The following is a 19,490-nucleotide window of genomic DNA, read 5'->3' as shown; positions in this document are numbered from 1 at the left end:
TTCACAGCAAAGTGACTGCATTTTATTGCTCATTAAAAATTAAAATGTATACTTTAAATCATAAAAGTACATTTTTAACATGGACGGTACAGTAAGAAATTACCCGCATCACACATGCCTGGAAATTTGTTATCCCTGCTGTTCCCAGATCCCATGCCTCTGGATCACAAGCTGTTCATGATGGAGCGATACTCTCTCTGGTGTTCCACAAGCTTCAAAAATACTTCGTATTTCTTGTCATAAAATCTGCATTAGAAAGTTAATGTCAACAAAGCCTGAGATTTGAAGATTTAAATCCCCTGTAATGTATATGTTTTCTTGCTTCTCTTAGCATTGAAGACACTTTGACTCTTTCCTAAGTACAGCTGCTGCCAGGACCACAGCCCTCCCTGGGCACTTCTGGAGCAGTTCCCACCCAAACAAGTGATTCCCAGTTGCAATTCCACCTTTCATTTCCCTACAGCCAGCTTGGGTTCTCAGACAGTTTCCCCCAGAGCTCTCTGCTGTGAAAATGAGGAGCCACTGGAGCTTCACAGAATTCATTCAGGTGGGGAAAGTCCTCCAAAATCACTGAGTCCCACTGTTTCCCCAGCACTGCCAGGGCTGCCACTGCCCCATGTCCCCAAGTGCCACATCCACACGGCTTTTAAATCCCTCCGGGGATGGGGATTCCACCCCTGCAGCTGTGCCAGGGCTGGACGGGCCTTTCCATGAAGAAATTTCCCCAATGTCCACCCTGAGCCTCCCCTGGCCCAGCCTGAGGCCGTTCCCTCTCCTCCTGTCCCTGTTCCCTGCGAGCAGAGCCCGACCCCCCCGGCTGCCCCCTCCTGTCAGGGACTTGTGCAGAGCTACAAGGTCCCCCCTGAGCCTCCTTTGCTCCAGCCTGAGCCCCTTTCCAGCTCCCTCAGCCTCTCCCGGTGCTCCAGCCCCTTCCCCAGCTCCCTCAGCCTCTCCCGGTGCTCCAGCCCCTTCCCCAGCTCCCTCAGCCTCTCCCGGTGCTCCAGCCCCTTCTCCAGCTCCCTCAGCCGCTCCCGGTGCTCCAGCCCCTTCCCAGCTCCCTCAGCCTCTCCTGGGGCTCCAGCCCCTTCCCCAGCTCCCTCAGCCTCTCCCGGTGCTCCAGCCCCTTTCCCAGCTCCCTCAGCCTCTCCCGGGGCTCCAGCCCCTTCCCCAGCTCCCTCAGCCTCTCTCGGTGCTCCAGCCCCTTTCCAGCTCCCTCAGCCTCTCCCGGGGCTCCAGCCCCTTCCCCAGCTCCCTCAGCCGCTCCCGGGGCTCCAGCCCCTTCCCCAGCTCCCTCAGCCTCTCCCGGTGCTCCAGCCCCTTTCCCAGCTCCCTCAGCCTCTCCCGGGGCTCCAGCCCCTTCCCCAGCTCCCTCAGCCTCTCCCGGTGCTCCAGCCCCTTCCCCAGCTCCCTCAGCCGCTCCCGGTGCTCCAGCCCCTTCCCAGCTCCCTCAGCCTCTCCCGGTGCTCCAGCCCCTTCCCCAGCTCCCTCAGCCGCTCCCGGTGCTCCAGCCCCTTCCCAGCTCCCTCAGCCTCTCCCGGGGCTCCAGCCCCTTCCCCAGCTCCCTCAGCCTCTCCCGGTGCTCCAGCCCCTTCCCAGCTCCCTCAGCCGCTCCCGGGGCTCCAGCCCCTTCCCCAGCTCCCTCAGCCTCTCCCGGTGCTCCAGCCCCTTTCCCAGCTCCCTCAGCCTCTCCCGGGGCTCCAGCCCCTTCCCCAGCTCCCTCAGCCGCTCCCGGTGCTCCAGCCCCTCAGTGTGTCCTGCGCTGCGGGGCCTAGAACGGGACACGGGCCCCGCCGCGTCCCCTCAGCCCGATCCCGGGAGCGCGGACCAGCCGCCGCCGCCGCCAGGGGGCGCCCGCGCGCCGCCGCCCATGGAATGCGGAACCCGTGAGGCGGTAACGTAAATGACCCTAAAATCGAATGTAACACAGTACAATCCCTGAAAACTAATACAAACAGCGCTTCGAAATATAGTATTGGAAATAATTAAAATATAAAATAGATAATTAAGCCTTAAAAGTTAATAAAAATAGTCCTCAGAAATACAGTAAGAACAATTCTTAAAAATTTAATATAGTATGACTCTTAGAGTATCTGTAGGCTAAACACTACTGCACTCGAGGAGGGCTGTAAAGAGGTCCACCCCAACCTTGTCTCCAGACCCCAACTTCATCTCCCTTGAACTCTCCCAGCGGAACACACCAAGGCCAGCATTACCTTTTATGCTCGTGGTTGGGCTGCACAACTCTCCCAATTTTCCCCATTTTCGCCATGGCCTCCTAGGAAAAGACAAACAGCAACTGAAAAAGCCTGTTTTGATTTAAAATACTTTTTGACAAGAACAAGATGTTTCAAAACCAATCGGAACATTAGTGATGTATTTTGTTTCGGCTGAACAGGCCAGATGGCAGCAAATATGTTCAATCCCATTATAAAGTAGTCAAGAGAACAAAGCACTGCAGACCCTCAGTAACCAAAATCTGTTCCTCTCTCTCACTGGGAGTCTCAGGCAGAACAGACTTATCTTTTATTATTTACTCTAACCAAAGGAAATGTTAAACACTGCGTCCCCGGAGGGGAGGGTTCTCAAATAAAATGATAACTGTACTTGAGATCCCGTAATCAGATTCTGAAAGTACCGGTTCGCTGTAGCAAGGGAGGGCTCGAGGGTGCTCCACAAGCTAAATGTAACCTGGAAAGGTCTGTTCTGGAGGTCACAGCTGCCCTCACATTCCAGCACAAAGGTGTAAGAGGCAAACTCTGATCCTGCTCTGCTTTTGGCCAAAATAAAGTCAGAGTTCACAGAATCCCCTGAAGAAGGAGCCTCTGGGACAGTCATGTGTGGAGGGGAGAAGGACGAGTAGTTTGGTTCTTTTCCTGATCTCTGTGAGATTCTGATTTTCCGTGGATTTTCCCAAGCAATCCCCCTGGAATGAGAACCATTGAAGTTAAGAGAGGGCTGAGCTCTCAGGATACATTGGGGGCAGCAGACACTCAGTGTTTCACAGGGAGAATCAAAGCAACAGCTTTTAGATGGGAGAATGTTAAAAACATTCTCAAGAATCAGTGAGTGACTAAATCAGGGTTCAGAGTTTCTAAGCAGGACCCTGAACTTGTTTTAATGCAGTGCCTAAGAATGAGGAAGACCCTGGAGAACAGGCAGCCTGCGCTGCTGCTCTGGAACCTTGCAGCAAGCTGCTACCGCTGGATTTTTAAAAGGTTTGGATGATTTTACAGGCTGGAATACCTGCTCTAGTGAAATCTGTGCTTTCCACTAATCCAGCACTTGACAGCTGAGGATCTCACAGAACTTCACTATGTGGATGAGCAATGTCAGTGCAGTCTCACCAGCCCAGGGCAGGCTCTATCGAAGGGAAAAGCATTGCCAGGGGTGCAGTCAGGACTTGACTCTGCTAAGGGTGCTGATAAACCAGCAGGGAACATTTCTGTGCTCTCATATGCCCATTCTCCTTCATATGGGCAGAGGTTGATTGTACTTCGATTCCCCAAGAAACACCCTTGAAATAACACTTCCAGAGAGATAGTGTGTTCTTTTCCCTGGGACATGTGAGCCTGCTGGCACTGAGACTCTGCACACCAGCCAGATTAAAATACTGCCATGGAAAGGCTGATATCCTTCCCAGTAAGAGAATTGGGCATTTTCTTCCCTGTCCTTTAACAGGTGATACTGACAATGCCCAAGCATTGTCCCTGTTTACAATAGTCAGTTTCTTACAACTCCCTTGCATGGCCAGCTGGATTTACAGACTATCCAAAAAATGAATGAACACTCAGAAAAAAAAAAACCCCTCAAAGTAAAAGCCAATTCCCTCTGGTACAATGGCTACTGCTTTTCCATTGTGCCTTAGGGAAAACAAAGCCCCCTGAAGCACTCTGTCTCTAATGGAAGAGTCACCTTCCTTTCTGCTCCCTGCTTCACACCTCCTTTTGAATTGCCCTGGAGACACTGCATGAAAATAAACCTACAAACCCAAAGTCTCTAAACAGGCAAATCCATTTTTTATCACAGGTGCAACAAAAATGAAAAGGAGGGCCAGACTTTGGATTCCCCTCCCCATGCACCCTCAGGACCAGGACACAGACAGCACCATTCCCAGGGTATGTTCTGCCTCTGACGTGAGTGCTCCACACACTTGTGTTGTGCTTTACTCTTACAGCTTCCAGAGCAGAACACGTCTTGTTGCTCTTTGGGAAGTCAGCCAGCTTTGAGATAAACCTGTCTCCAGACAGATTTTATTTTTATGCTGTTACTCAGGGAACTCCAGGTCTCCTGGGCTGGTCCAAGAACAGACCCCAGATCCCCCAGTGCCCCCAGTGCCCCCCGTGCCTCCAGCTGGGCCCAGCTCTCACACCTGGCACTCGGGAGCTGCTCTTCAAGGGCTCAAGCCAAGGCTGCCCAGAGCCTCCCCCTCTCCCTGTGAGGTCTCCCCAACCTGAAAGCACCAGCACAGAGTCCCCATCAGGCAGCCAGAGAGGTGTCACCACTCCCATGGCGCTGGGAGCAGGATGGGCTGGAGAGGTCCCAAAAGGAAAACTGGTCACTTAGGACCCGGTCTCAACTAGGAATCAGGGCCTGGCAGCTGCTTCTCTTCTGCTGGTCCTCCCATCATCCACCCTGAGTTAAGGAGGAAGATTCTCAAGTTTATCAGTTTTTCAGTTTATCAGCTAAAATACTTTGGTGTTTTTAAATCTACTGAAAATATGCAGACCTTTGAGAATCCACAGCATTAAAGTCTCACAGCAACTACCATGGGTCTGGGGAATAACATGGCAAAAAAATACACAGCCAGCAATTTTCAACAACTCACCCATTCTATGTTGCTCAAAATACGCTAAATTAATTCCCTCTCTCAATTCACATTTTAGTTGTGTGTTTTTCTGTGTTTTAAAGTCAGTTTGGTCATTGTTAGCTTGAACAAAAAACTTTACTCCCAGAGGAGAGTCTTTTCAACAATTTTCTGGGGACAAAGAGGAACAGAACATTGAAAATATGAATTTATAATGAAATGGGAAACAAAGAAACATTAGAATTGCATTACTGAATCGGATCAACCTTGTGGACTGCTGTCTCCAACAAAGCCTTAAATATAGCAAAGTGATAATACTGCTGTTCAGAAATAGTTTGTTTGAGGGTTGACATCCAAATCCATAATTCCAGTCACCAAGGATTTCACAATCTTAATTTGAATGACGCTCTATCTTCTTTGTTTGCCAGTCTAGACAGTACAATGAATACAGTGATTTAAAACACAATGAATTCTCTCTTAAAACAAAATATTTTGTAAAATTGCTTTTTAATCATTTCTTTTCTCTCTTTCCATAAAGGCTATGCTATAAATAAACCCTGAAAGTTCGCATTTGATCATCGTTTCTAAAGGCTGGGCAAGAGGCAAGTGAAGGGTTTACACAGAAAAAAAAGAGAGGCACTGTGGAGCAGAAATAAAGGGATGCATTCATGATTTCTAACCTTTTGTTGGAGTGTCAACGCTGAGACAGATACAAGCCAGTAAACACTCTGCTCTCCATGGAGAGACCCAGTCCAGCAGGGTTATCCCTGCCTGGGAAGGGAGCAGGGAACCAAATTCCCCAAGGCCCACCAAGACCTCAGGACAAGGTGCCATTTTGCTGCAGGGAAGGTCAGGAGCCACTCAAATCCACTTGGTCCTAGTGGCTGAATTCCAGTCTCCAGCATCATCTGGGGCATAGCATCCAACACTTGTGCAGTTGAGGAACCCAGGGCAGCCTCAGCAGGCAGTGGATCTCCAAGGGAAACCCTACTGGAACCCAGGCAAAATCCTACCTCCTAGGGAAGCACGACTTTGATACAGCATCTGAAAGCTGGAACTTTCAACTGCTGTCCCTTCAATAATGGGAAGGAAAAGGTTTTTAAGCCTGTGTGGGAGGAGGCCCCAGGAGAAGCCCATCAGCCTGGCACAGGAGGTGCACACAGGGAATAGCTTCAGGCTGGGAGACCCATCTTCCCTGATTCCCTGCCCTTGGGATCCTCCAAGAGTGGCCTCACAAAACCCAGCATGATCCTGCTCATCCCACAAGGGGAGCTCATGTCCCTTGGGACTGCAGAGGGAGGCCAGTGAAGCCTACTTGTGAATAGAATCACAGAATCACAGAATCACAGAATCAACTGGGTTGGAAGAGACCTTGGAGATCATCAAGCCCAACCCAGAATAGTCCTCAAGTCTGATTTTCAGCAGCGACTCAAGGACTGATGAGGTTGAGTATTACTGAAAATTAATGGGATGTGAGCCCTTAAAGTACACAGCAGATGAGAAATCAGATTTAGGAACATCAGCCTTATCTTAAAAAGTCAAGTAACAGAATCCCAATTGGGCTTTTTCTTTATTTTGAGACTTTAAAAATTATATTCAAAGTTAAATGGATGCAGCATTTGAGCACAAATGCAATTTCCCAGCTCTGTTCTCCCCACTTAGTCATTTTGGTAATCCCAAGAAATGCTTGGACTTTTACCTAAGGTAGTTACTAACAATGAAACAATCACAGATCATTTGAAGTTTTCCTGTCCAATTTCAGTGGCTGAAAATTGGAACAGCAAAGCACCAAACTGGGGGGATCTGATGCTCCCACTCAGGCCAGCCTCACCTCTCCAGTGTTTCTGTCCAGTTTTCCTGTCACAGATCCAGCAGCAGGAGGAAAATAACATAAAAGTTGCCCCATTCACAACAGGCTGAAATGTAGGAACATTCTTCCCACCAGATCTGTCCTGACTGCAGGACTCAGCAGGTGTTAAGAACCTTCAAACTATCAGAGAGACTTTCCTTACACTTCTAGTCCTCACAACAAATAAAGTAAATAATGGTCTATGTAATAATTTTAACTGTTCTGCTTCAGTGAAGAACCTCTCACCCATTTCTACTCCACACACACAAGCTCAGCTAACAGATGTCTTTAGCATCATTTTAAGAAGTCCAGTCACAGATATATTTGGATTTGAGGGACATAAATAGATTTCTTGAAATGCTGATGTTGAAGAAATACTTTTAAACTTTTATAAGAATTTTAAGCAAAGCTGCTATTTCCTTCTAGGCTTTTATTTAGGGATTGTTTGTTCCACAGCCCAGAGATGAAAAATTCATCTTATCCGTGTTTACAGGAGTTACATGAGTATATTTCTGTAACACAGGCCTAGCAGAACGTTACTTTTTAGTGCTACATGACTGCATGAAGAAAGCATGTGATGGACCATATACAGTATTTTTCTAGTGGTTCCCCCCCCCCCTAAAATTTGTTTGAGTTATAGGGGCAGATCTTGGCAGCATGCACAAAGCCCAGAATCTGTAACTCAATTCTCTGTGGGTTTCTGGATGGAGCGAGCCAAGTTTTAAAACACATTATGGATAAATATTAGAGCTGAGCAAAAATTTCACACCTAAGACCAAAGTGTGAAAATTTGGCTTTGATTCATTTCGTGAAAAGGTGGAAAATTTCACACAAGCTTGTATTTTCCTTTTGCTCTGATCCAACATCGATTTCTGTGTCTGCATCAAACCTCAGAGAGAGAGAGTTTTTGTCTGTCTGTGTGTGCACGTGAGATACAGAGGAGGAGGGAGAACAGGATGGAAGGATGGAGGGCTGGCAAGCAGGACACCACCTCAGGACCTGAACCCCAGTCTGTCTTCCAGGGAAAGTCACTGGCCTTTGGATTCTCTCTGTCCATAGGCTCAGAAACAGCACTGGCCCTCCTTGGAGGAGTATTTCATACATTTGTTTGTTACACTGAGGCAGCTCAGAAGAAGCCCAACGTTATTGTACCCTTCAGCCATCCAACTTGAGCTGACAGAGGCCAACTGGATGGATCCTGAGCACTGAGACAAGGCGGAATTCTGGTTCCAGCACTGAATCAGATTCCAGAAAGTTTCAAGAGATTCCTGGAATTATCAGGGACATGGAATTTACTCTTTTATTTTTCAGTTAAAATTCTCTCTCTGCAATGGGCTGTGCCATTTCCCCAGTTTGGTTTGGCTGGGGCACAGCGTTTGCACACTCGAGGTGTGTCCCCAGTTTTGCACTTTGGGTGCCACATGGAACTCCCAGCCCTCCTGCACCTTCCATATCCCACTGAAGGATGGATCACCTAACCTGTCCTGCACCACCAGAGCAGCTTTTCACTCCTTAGAACCAGAACAAACGGAGAAGAGCTCTCACAGCAGCAGAGACAAGCACAGGTAAGGCCACGGGAGCACTTCTGCCTCCAGAGCACCAACTCTGCCTCTGCCTCAGTGCCTCCAGAGTGCCAGCCAGGCTATGGTCACCCAGTTTGGTGTCCCAGAGCCCAGCCAGGCTGGCCAGCCACAGGCACAGCCCTAAGAGGAGCAGCAGTGGCAGGGCAGCTGCTGGAAGGGTGCCTTGCCATGCCAGCCATGATATTAATTACTTATTCCACAGCCCAAATTTAGAATGGGATGAGGGTCAGCTCTGATTGCCACATCATCTATCAGCTGGAAACTATGTTTGGGTCTAAGCTCCAGCCACTCTGCTACTAAATATAGGTTGGTTAGCTGTTGATTTGAGTCTGCATTCCCCCAAGTTGCCTTTGACTATCAAATAATTAAGCAGTTTGCTTTGTGAGGGCTCTGTTGTTGGCACCTCTTCGTGCCCAAAGCTGCTTGGACACAAACCGGACGGCTTAGCAGAGGTTTCAGCTTCCCTGGGCAATGGAAAGAGCCCAAGTGCTCACCTCCTGTTTCAGCTTCCCAGATTGCTGGCACTGGGTGCCATGAATCAAGTCTGTGGGCACCATCCAAGCAGTCTGGGGCAGGGTTTAGCTGCTCTTCCCCTGACATGAGCCCGTGCAGCTTCTCCGTGAAGGGACTGTTCACTTCAGTGGCTGCGTGTGAAGGTCCCAGCCCAGGCTGTGGTGGTGATGCCACAGCTGGAACAGGCTCCTGACTCCAGCACCAACTGGCACTGGCAGCACATCTCCCTCACACCCTTCTGAGGTAGAATAAATTTAACCACACACAGCATCGCTGTTAAAATGGACTAAGAAGGTTTGTCCATAGAAGCCACGTGAAAATATATTGATTTTAACAGTTTTTAGGCTTGGAAATGTTATGCTGACAGGCAGCTGTGTTTAACAGAACATAAGCTCACCTGGGAGTCAGGACAGCAGATTCCTCCACCAGCTCCTGATGCAGGGCACTGCCCAATCAGCCCTCTCCCTACTCATCCCTCCTGGGGATGGGGCAAACTAAACCAGGGAATGCTCCTCTGCACAACCTACAACACATTGCTTTGCTTCTCTGGCTCCCTCCTCACCCTCTGCTTGCAGCACCTGTCCCAATATTTTACCCTCAATTTTTGGTGGCAAGGCCTTTGGGGCATGCAGGGCAGGTGTGTGATTTCCACATGGACACTCACACCAAAAACCCAGCTGGGCACACAGAAATCCCTCCCTGCAAAGGTGGGAAAGCCCTGGCACAGGTTGCCCAGAGAAGCTGGGGCTGCCCCTGGATCCCTGGAAGTGTCCAAGGCCAGGCTGGACACAGCTTGGAGCAGCCTGGGACAGTGGAAGGTGTCCTTGCCCAAACCATTCCACGATTCTGTGATTTGGACTGGGGAGGGTAAAACAGAGACACTGAAGACCCAGCACAGGAGATCCTGACACTCATCTGGGCACTTCATGCAATATTTAGCTGCACTGCACTACCTCCTCCAAGGTGCAAAATTCAGATTTATTCAGCTGATTTCTTCCCATGTCCATGCTGAACATTCAGCTTTCCTCACATTTAGTCACCCAGTTCAAACTTTTATTTGCCATCTGGCAACAGACTGGGCTTTACTGGGGGGAGGGGATAAGAAAGGGGCTTTTTTTTTTTTTTTTTTTTTTTTGCATCTGTATTTGCTTTATGAGCTATGGCTAAGGCATCATTTACACATGGGGAACTGGATCAGGTTCTCTCAATTCATTCCATATGTTCACTTACGTTGTCAAAACATTTCTTCGATCTAATTAATCTGCACACATCTCTCTGTTCATTTCCCCACTTTGGGCAGTTTCAGCATTTTTGGGGTACCTAGCTGGGACTTTGTCATCAAACCAACTTCTGCCTATACTTTGTTTTAGGGTTACTCCATCAAGAAAGCAAAACTATTTGCAATATTTTACTCTTCTTCATCTATTTATTCTTTCCCTGTATCCAGCACTGGCTGAGGAGACCTTCCTTTCCTTTCCCCCTCATCTTTCAAATATATTCTTTGCCATGCTCCACTGTCTACCTGAGGTTAATGAGGGAAATCCCTGCTGTGAGTTTTGATTTGGGATTATTTTTTATTGGGTTAATCTGATGTGTGGTTTACTATTAAAAAACTCCCAAAACTATACCTCAGAAATATGCTTACATTTTACCCAATCTGGACTGGATTTGGGAAATTACCCTGGACAGGGGCTCATAAAAAACAAGAGATCTTTAGAAAAAGTGTTTCACTACTGTAAGCCAGTAGAAGGTTGAGATGTTAAAACAGAGAGTAAACTGCATTAAAATATAGAGAGAGCCTTTTAGAAACCTTACAGATATGCCATGTCCAACAAGAAAAAAAATATTTAAGAGATACAGAGATATCCAATGAGTGGTGAACAGAGAACAAATCCTAGAAGAAATGAGGAATCTGTTGAGAGTTCATCCTGGACTGCACAGCCCTTTCTCCCAGGGAAGCACAGCACAGAGAAGGCAGCTGTCCATGGCACAAGGCGTTTGGTTTCCTTGCCATGACTGCTACAAACAAGGGGTCAACAACCTTTTCCAGCACACTGCTCCAGAAAGTATTTTTCTTTCCTAAATTAAAGGCTACCCATGACTGAACTGAGTGAAGCTGAAGCAAAGGACACTCATCATTGCAAGGGGGTGGACTAGATGACCTTTAAAGGTCTCTTCCAACCCAAATTATTCTATGATTCTGTGATTAGCTGATGATACTGTCCTGTCCTAAAAACTGAGCATCCTTTCTTCTCCAGATCTGAAAATCAGCCAGGGATGAGAAGCTACTGCTCTCATTTGTCTTCTGCCACTAGAACTGCCCTCCAAGAGTGCTCTTTCTAAAAAAGGCACTTTAAATGCTGGATACTTATTGCTGAACTATTTTATTTTGGGAAGGATTCCTTAAAAATCTGGGAAGCCTGGTCTTATGGATGGGATTGCCAGTCAGTTGCCAAATATGCTCTAATAGCACCAAGGGAGAATCTCAACCTGAGCTGTGGAACTCCCATGGACAGAGAATTCAGAGAGTTTTACATGAGGAAACTGCAATAGTCACACCAGAATAGGTGTTCTGCTCCCCTTGCTACTAAAAACTTTGGCTTGTATCTCTTTTGGAGATCACTGGGAAATGATAAATACAGTTCCCTTTAGCACTAAAACTTCTCTGTCAGCAGGAACCTCTTTATGTGCACAATATCTGTGTACTGCAATCACATTTATTGCACAGAAAACCTGTAGGCACCAACTTGAACAAATTAATTTGGAAGAAACTATCCTTGTTGGCAAATGTCAGGTTACCCTTATCACCACTCTAGCTGACATTTTTCAATACAAAACCAAACCCAAGGGCTACTTATTCCCACCTGCCCCAGAGCCATAAAGAGCCTCTGATTACAGTAATATTCCATAACCTCTGTTACTGAGCAAATCCAAACCTGTCACCCAGCACTGCCAGCAGGAGTTTTTAAAGGTATCTCAGGCATATTTTTCCTGAGCAGATATTCTCAGGAAGCATTTGTATTCATTTGGCAAATAGAAAAAGAGCACATTTTCTAATTGCCCGTGCCCAAAACAAAAGCTGGTTCTGTCTGCAAACATCCCAGTTGGAATTAGAAGTGCATTTGCTGTAGGAGCAAGGCACCAGTGGCACCAGAGCTGGGTTGGTCACAGCCTGAGGTCCAACACAGCACCATCCTGCCCAGGGCTTCTCTGAATGCTGAGCTCCTGAGAGAGTCTCCACCTTCCCACCTCCAAGTTTTGGCCAGGTGGGAAGCTTGGGGAGCTTGTTTATAAGCTGTCCTTTTTACCTTCAGGAAAGGCAAACAACACCAAATCATTCCAGAGGGATGTTCTCACCTTCCAACACCCAGCCAGTCACCATTCCTCCTTTTACTTTGCTATCCCATCCTATTTTCCCAGCTTTTTAAGAAGCCCTCAGTGAGCTGCACCTTGTGGCTCCTGCTTCCAAGCAAACCTTGCCCCTTCAGTCACTTCAGTGAGACATTCCTAAGCCACAGCTCCTGAAGTGCTTATGAGGAAAAGCTCTTCCCAGCACACCTTCCATAACTGTATTCACTGGATTCATTGGCTCTGGAATTTTAACCCTGGACAGGTCACACAAGCCCTGGGATCAGCTCAGCTGGTCAGAACAAGGTGCTGATAATCCCAAGGGTGTGGGTTTGATCCCCATATGAGCCTTTCACTTAAGAGATGGACTTGATCATCCTTGTGGGTCCCTCCAACTCGGAATATTCTGTGATCCTGTGGAGCTTCTTCACCTCATTTCCTCATGTATTCCACAAGAATCACTAACACCACTAGATTAATACCAAACACTCAAGAGGAAAATCTGGCCAGTGTGGGACACAACTGAAGAAAAACCACTTTGTGCTTCACGATTCAGCTGATCCTAAGAACTGAGCCAATTCCTGCTGCTGAGGATCTGTCCTTTTATTTAAAGACAGCAAGCTGGGAAAAGAGATGAATAGCAGAGGCCCAAATGGCTCATGGAGCTTTTCACTTGTAGGTCACTGAGCAGAACCTCAGCGAGGTCAGTGAGTGTTGAGAACTATGGTGGGATGCCAGCTTTTTATTGTGTCCTCTGCAAAGGGGATTTACTGGTTTCAAATTAATTTCTATCGTATGCAGCTTTCCCAACATGAAATGCTCCACTGTCACAGCTCAGTCACTGATAACACTTTGCAAAACCCCACAGGAGAAACTGCTGCCACCACCTGAACACTTCCTTTTAAAATCAAACTTGGAGAAGTGTCCTGACTGTGAACTGAGGCTGGAGGAGCTCAAAGAGCCTTCCCCAGCCTGGGTGGGGGCACAGCCCTGCGAGCAGAGTGGCAGTGCAGCTGCACATTCTGTTCCTCACTGGAGCAGAGCTGGGGAAAGGCAGAGCCCGGCTCTGGGGTTGTCCTTTGCTCCCCACAGCAGCTGCTCCACGAGGGAGGTGAGTGTGTGCTGGCAGCACCACAGACCTGCTCTTTGCAGAAAGTACTTTCTGAAAGGGAAAAAAACCCCAGAACAGAAGAAGCAAAAATGAACAACTCTATCATTATCTGATGTGCTGAGATCTCGGCAGAGATCAGCTCAAAGATCCATATTGTTTACAGCAGCTGATGAGTCTCACAAGTGCTGAAGCTGTGCTCTCGCTTAAAGTGCTAACATATTTACAGTTTTCAGTCCTGTCCTTAGCACTTATCTGTCATTTCAAGATGAATGCTCCTTTTGTACAGCCTAATCACTTGCATGAACACTCCACTAGCTCAAAATCCCAGATTTGTTTAGCTTTTCCATTAGCAGCAATTCTGTACTTTGGAAATTGCTTAATGCAGCAAATCTGAAAAAAACCAACTAGTTTTTGTTCAAAGGTATTTCTTTGGCTGTGACAAGTCTAGAATGGATGGAAAGATATTAAATTTCTTTTATCTGATCGAAGTCTGACTTTTACTGCACACCTTTCTAAACACACTTATCCATTGTTCTGCTCTGGCTTGGTTATTGACATTGGAATAATTAGTGAAAATCTATGTAAGATCAGACTGGATCAGCAACAGATCTAACTAAACCCCTCGTAAGAAGCCATTTTCTCATGCTCAACAATCTTTCTCTATTTATAATATTTAAAACATTTGGTAGGATCCCATCCTGCCCCCTCCTCTCCCAACAAACAGTAGGAGCATGTGCAATGAAAAGCTGTCAGTCATTCCATTTTTACAGGAATAAAGGAATGTGGATCATTCTACAATGCAGTAACTTAATTTAAAAAAATGCAACCCAGGCATGCAAGAAAAAGGATACAGTTCTAAGGAGGAGGTCTTACCCTGCTGGATGTTTTACATTACGCTCATTGGGTTACTGGCCTGCCACAAATCAGTTTCAGATGCACCTCAGAAAATGCTCAGCAATGCAAGATGCATCTGTTGTTTCTGCTAATCCTGGTCCCACTGCAGGTAAAAAAGGACAACATCTGATTTTCAGAAGTCTCCAGAAATGTCTACAACTGCAGTTTAGAAGGCTCCATACTTGAGCAAAAAGAGCACCTCAGTTATGTGTTGGGCACAGCACTAGTTACCTAAAGCTTCAGGCTGGGAATGAAAATGTCGATCTGGAATAAGCCTTTGCTGTTCCTAAGGAATTGCCAATCCAAACCCTGAGTGAATTTGTGCTTTAAAGGATGTGGTCTCCCATTCTGGCCCAAATATTCTCTAAAAACAAGAATTCTGCATATGAAGTGCATTTTTGTGCAGATGTACAACACAATCTTTAAATGTCCTGAATGCTGTAAATACTAAAAACCAATATAAACATCAGAACTGTAACCATGCCATGGTGTATAGGCCATCTTCCATATCACAGCAATGAAAATTTACACAATAATAAACTGCAGTTCTAAGGTAAGATTCAGAAGTCAAAAGATGTTCCAATTATGTGTAACTGCATTGTTAATCTACAACCTTTCCATTCTGACTTATTTTAATCCACCAGAGAAACACCTTTAGCATCATCATAGATTTTCTTTGCACTTTTTGTTCTATCACTTTAATTCAACCATGAACTCCTCCTCTGAGGTTTGTAAACATCACCAGATCTGCTTCACAAATCAGGAGGATGAAGAACAAAGTTACACAACTTGGCCGAAGTCACAGACAAAGTCAGTGGCTCAGGTGGGAATAAAGTCTATGGACTCTGCCTCTCAAGTTAGGTAACACAGATTGTTTTCTCATTGCAAAATTCTGCTTTTATTTACACTCAGAAGAACTTGATGCTGCAGTAGCTCGTGTCAATTTGAACTAGCACAGAGTATGTCCCATTACCAGGCTGTTAGTAAGAACTCCTTTGGCACACACAGATTTTGTCCTGTGTCCCTAGGAAATACTGCACTACATTTTACATGGTATGTGTTTGATCTGCAAAGCCAGGCAACTCACTCCTTATCTCCAGGACATGAAACAAGCCTGGGATTTGAGGCGTCCAACAGTTCTGGACATCCATATCTGGTCAGACTTAAGGAATTACAATAGGAGCAGGGATGCTGATAAACCAAGAAAAGCCCTTTTTCCTTAACCCTTCCTGGTAACGCTGCAGAAAAATTCTGCGTGGGTGGAATATGAGCAAAAACCTCTCCAGCCCTAAACCCTACTGCTGGGTTTTATCTATCCACGGGAGAGTTCCCAGCTTTCTGAAGGCACAATCCAAAGAATGGCAAATGCCATCATTTGGAGAAACTGAGACAGTTACAAAACATTTTTTAAAAACTGTGGATGGGAGGAAAATTGGGCAGGGAAGCAGGAAGGCAGTGGAAGGACACTCTGGTGTGAGAGATGCTGTGTAATTAGCCACTAGAGGGAACAAGAGTCATGCTCTTAATTAAGGTGCAGCCTCTTTTAGCAGGGGGGCCTGAGGGTTATCCTTGCCCAGGGAAGCTGGATGCCGGGTTGAACCCTTTCCCTGTAAACTCTGGAGTGGGACAAAGCTTTCCTGCCCTTTGTCTGTGTTTCATTCTCCCCTTTCAAGTCTCTATAGGCCTTGGCACAAGCAGGGAACAAGACTTGAATTCATACACCTTTCACATCTCCTACCTGCAATTAACTATTTTTTGCACCTGGTAAAAATGTTTAAACAAAAACCTGGGATCAGAAGGGATGAGACAAAGGAGAGAATGAAAAAATAAGAAAAATTGTAAAGGAGACAAAGCTGTATTTTGCAGACAGGGTACACTTTGGTGTTGGCTCTTTTGAAGGAGAAGGGAAGAAAAATCACATTCAGCTCATTGCAAATGGTGTGAAAAATGTAGAGTGATGCTCTGCTGGCATCAACAGACTGAGACAGTGATTGGGAGGGATGGGAAGGACCTGCATCCTCCTCCTGCCTGACTGAAGGTGAATGAGAAAAATGAATGAGGCCAAAAGCAAAAGCTCCTCTTTTCCTCTGCTGCTGCTGAAGGACACAGACCTATTCAACAGCACAGCAAGGACTGAATCACAGACAAACAATCTTTTTATTACCATAAAAATGACAAATAAGTAACAGTTACAGCCTGTAAACACAAGACTCAAATTAAATAGAGTTCTAAGTGGTACAGTGTAAGTGGAAGCAGGATCCCACTCCTATTAGAGCCGGCTCAGCCTAAAGAGTATCAGATGTTACCCAGGCCTTAGAAGGCCTGGGACATAAACTATGTGTGTAAGAGAAAAAGAAGTCAAATGACTCATGACAGAGTTTGTTTTAATATAAATGACTTCTTCTGACTCTCTGCTTTTAAAGCCTTGCCATGTTCAGATCCTGAACAGCTAACCTGGGCAGCTGGCTCCCTCAGCCCTGTCCTTCAGTTTGTGTATAAAATGCTGGCATTTACAAACTCCTATTCCTCTTGCTGAGGGAGGGCAGTTTATTTTAGCACTGTGATCAGTGCCATAATAAATCTCCCCTCTTCCAGTCCAAGAACATTGGCACAGCCCAGTCAGTGCTCTGTGCATATGCTGTGCCCATAAAACAGAGGACATGCCACGAGGCTTTACTGATGTCCTGCAAGCCTCGAGAGAGGACCAGAGGTGAGGGATCAGCACTGAATGAGCCACAGTCCATCCCTTACTCTTTGCTTTTCATTATCTGAGAACATGGGTAAGGAACTGAGATGTGGAAAGAGTTGGGAAGAGGGAGACAGAACTGAAGGAAAGAGAAAAGAGAAAAGAGAAAAGAGAGAAAAGAGAGAAAAGAGAGAAAAGAGAGAAAAGAGAAAAGAGAAAAGAGAAAAGAGAAAAGAGAAAAGAGAAGAGAAGAGAAGAGAAGAGAAGAGAAGAGAAGAGAGAAGAGAAGAGAAGAGAAGAGAAGAGAAGAGAAGAGAAGAGAAGAGAAGAGAAGAGAAGAGAAGAGAAGAGAAGAGAAGAGAAGAAGGATCAACAATGGGAAAAAAGAATAAGTGAAAACTACTGAACAAAAGAGAAGCACAAATGACAGGCAAAAATACAAGAGAAAAAAATAAACAACATCAGAGTGGGAGCAGGGAGAGGGAGATGGTGGCTATTGGGGATTTAGTGCTGAAAGAGAAAAGCCCCATTCTCTGCCACACCTATCTTTATTCTCTTTCCATGCCTGGTTCTCCTCTGGGATGAGTGTCCATGTCCAGAAAGCCACAAGTTTGACATTTTGTGTCTTATGGCAAACATGCTGAATATCTACGGGGCAAAGTTACACAAAGCAAACAAAAAAGTGAATCTTGCTTAGTCTCCCTTTCATGCAATGCAAGAATCATCCCTTAGATGGGACTATTGCAAAATTAAACAACCTTGCAACCACAACCAGTAAATAATGAGTAATGTGCTTGTATGTTCAAAGCTTTTATGCCAACCAATCCAGGAACGTGAGGAGAGCTCATCACAAAAAGGCCCCATTTATCAGAAGGGCTTCACACAGCTTAGCATCTTTAGGGCCATTACTCACCTCCCACACCTAAGCTAAGTGCCAGGTCCCAACCTAGAGCCTAACACACATCCCATTTATCTGCTGGAAGACACACAAGCTGCTTCCCTCGGTCTTGTCTAAAGATACAGCATTCAATACCTAAACAACTTAAAGTTAACAGAAATGAGTGATTTCACAGCAACATAGAGAAAGCCACCAATCTGGGAAAATTAGGCAAAAAGCAAGTCTTACCAGACATTTTGAAAGCAAAGGGAGTCTAAAGGCTACAAAACTCAGCAGTATTTTGCTGAATATATCCAAGGCGTTTGTGCTACAGGGCTGGGCAATGAAGGCACCTTCCACATGTGATGTGTTATCGCCATCCACCCCAGAGTTTTGGGAAGGAGAGGGTGGGCTGGATGATGGTACAGCACTCCTATATATGCCTCTCATGCAGACACTCTTCAAAGGAAAAAATATTGATTAAAGTTGGTTTATTTTCCAGAGTGTTCTCCCTTGAGGGTCCCTGTGCTTCCCAATCTCCCAAAGAAGTGACAGAGTTAGATCTAAACATCCCTCATTAGAGAGGGCTCCACTGCCACATCACTTTACTCTGCTCCTTGCCCAAAAAATGTGCTCTCCCCAGAGCTCCCACACCCACACTAAAACCTCTACCTGGCAAAGGACTCTCTGGAAGCTGCGTGGCAAACAGCAGGTGCTCACACAAACAGGCCCTGCATGGGTCAGGAGGTATTTCTGTACTGAGGGTCAGTGATGCTCAGGGGAATGCAGCTCCCAGGAATGCTGTACATTGAGTACATGCCCCATAAATCATTCCTAAGACAACAACCCCACTTGCTTTTGCTGTGCACTTATAAGGCACAGCAAGAGATGGACACAGCAGTTCTCCCCGTTTGTGCTCTCCCAATGTTTTTCAAGCCTCATCTGGAGGAATATCTTTGTGCAAAAATCTGCAAGTCAGGCTTTTCCATGCCCACTTGGTGGTCAGGCTTTCTGCCTTTATTTCCCTCAAGAGTGACAATTATGGTCTTGCTACTCATTATGTGGACACTTGTCCCAATAAAAACAAAACAGAGCCATGAAGAAATTTCATATGGATTCTCTGTATCTCACTGCCCAACTTCAAACTGTGCCTCAGAAATTTTAAGCACAGGACATGTGAAAAGTTGCTTCAAAACAAGAAGGAAAGGGTTGGGAACAGTTGTTATATGTCTGTATCTAAGAAACCAAGGAAATAAGAACATATGATTGAACAAAAAAAAGAGAATGAAAATAGGATTCCAATTCTGAGGAAAGACAGTAAGTGTAAAAAGCAGCTGCCGTCTAATAAATGTTAGGGGATCTCTCCTTCACCATTTCAGATCCATGATTATATGAAAGGGAATAAAGAAAAATGTCTTTACTGTTAACCACAATAAAATGTACTGGGCACTCTGAGATAGTAAACAGTCCTGTTAAACTATACCGAGAGAGGAGATGTTAAGAAACAAACCCCCCTAGACATCTTTAGGATCAAGGATAACACAGTATATGTAAAACACAAAACTTTTTCAAATACAGGGTAGCGAAAGTATGTCCTAGTGGTCTGAACTAGTTGCACCAAATCCCACAACTAAGTGATCATAATGTCCTTCAAAAACTTTAGTGTGAAAAACATTCAAGCATTTCAGACAGTGCTGTGACTCCACATGCTCGTGCTTTGCCACGGAACAGCCTGATCCCTGTGCTGACATAGCAAGAGTGCAAATCCCAGATGGAAAATTAATCTCACAATGTAGCCAGATTGAGTTTCCAATTCTCCAGTGCA

General features: G+C 45.9%; 1 protein-coding gene across 11 annotated transcripts in view; it reads right to left on the bottom strand.

Annotated features, from left to right (window-relative positions):
- FGGY (FGGY carbohydrate kinase domain containing) overlaps positions 1 to 19,490 on the bottom strand; it is a 254,334-nt gene continuing 234,844 nt past the window's right edge. For all 11 annotated transcript variants that reach the window (XM_048313093.1, XM_048313094.1, XM_048313086.1 and 8 more), the window contains 2 exons: positions 2,214 to 2,275; positions 1 to 246 (listed from right to left, as the gene is read on the bottom strand). In XM_048313093.1, the coding sequence (XP_048169050.1) occupies positions 165 to 246; positions 2,214 to 2,275 (144 nt within the window). In that variant the 3' untranslated portion in view covers positions 1 to 164. The remainder of the gene's footprint in view (positions 247 to 2,213; positions 2,276 to 19,490) is intronic.

This window comes from Corvus hawaiiensis, chromosome 9 (genome assembly GCF_020740725.1).
Source record: "Corvus hawaiiensis isolate bCorHaw1 chromosome 9, bCorHaw1.pri.cur, whole genome shotgun sequence".
Classification (NCBI taxonomy): domain Eukaryota; kingdom Metazoa; phylum Chordata; class Aves; order Passeriformes; family Corvidae; genus Corvus; species Corvus hawaiiensis.
The sequence above is the reverse complement of the archived record's forward strand: the minus strand, read 5'-3'. Positions and strand labels throughout refer to the sequence as shown.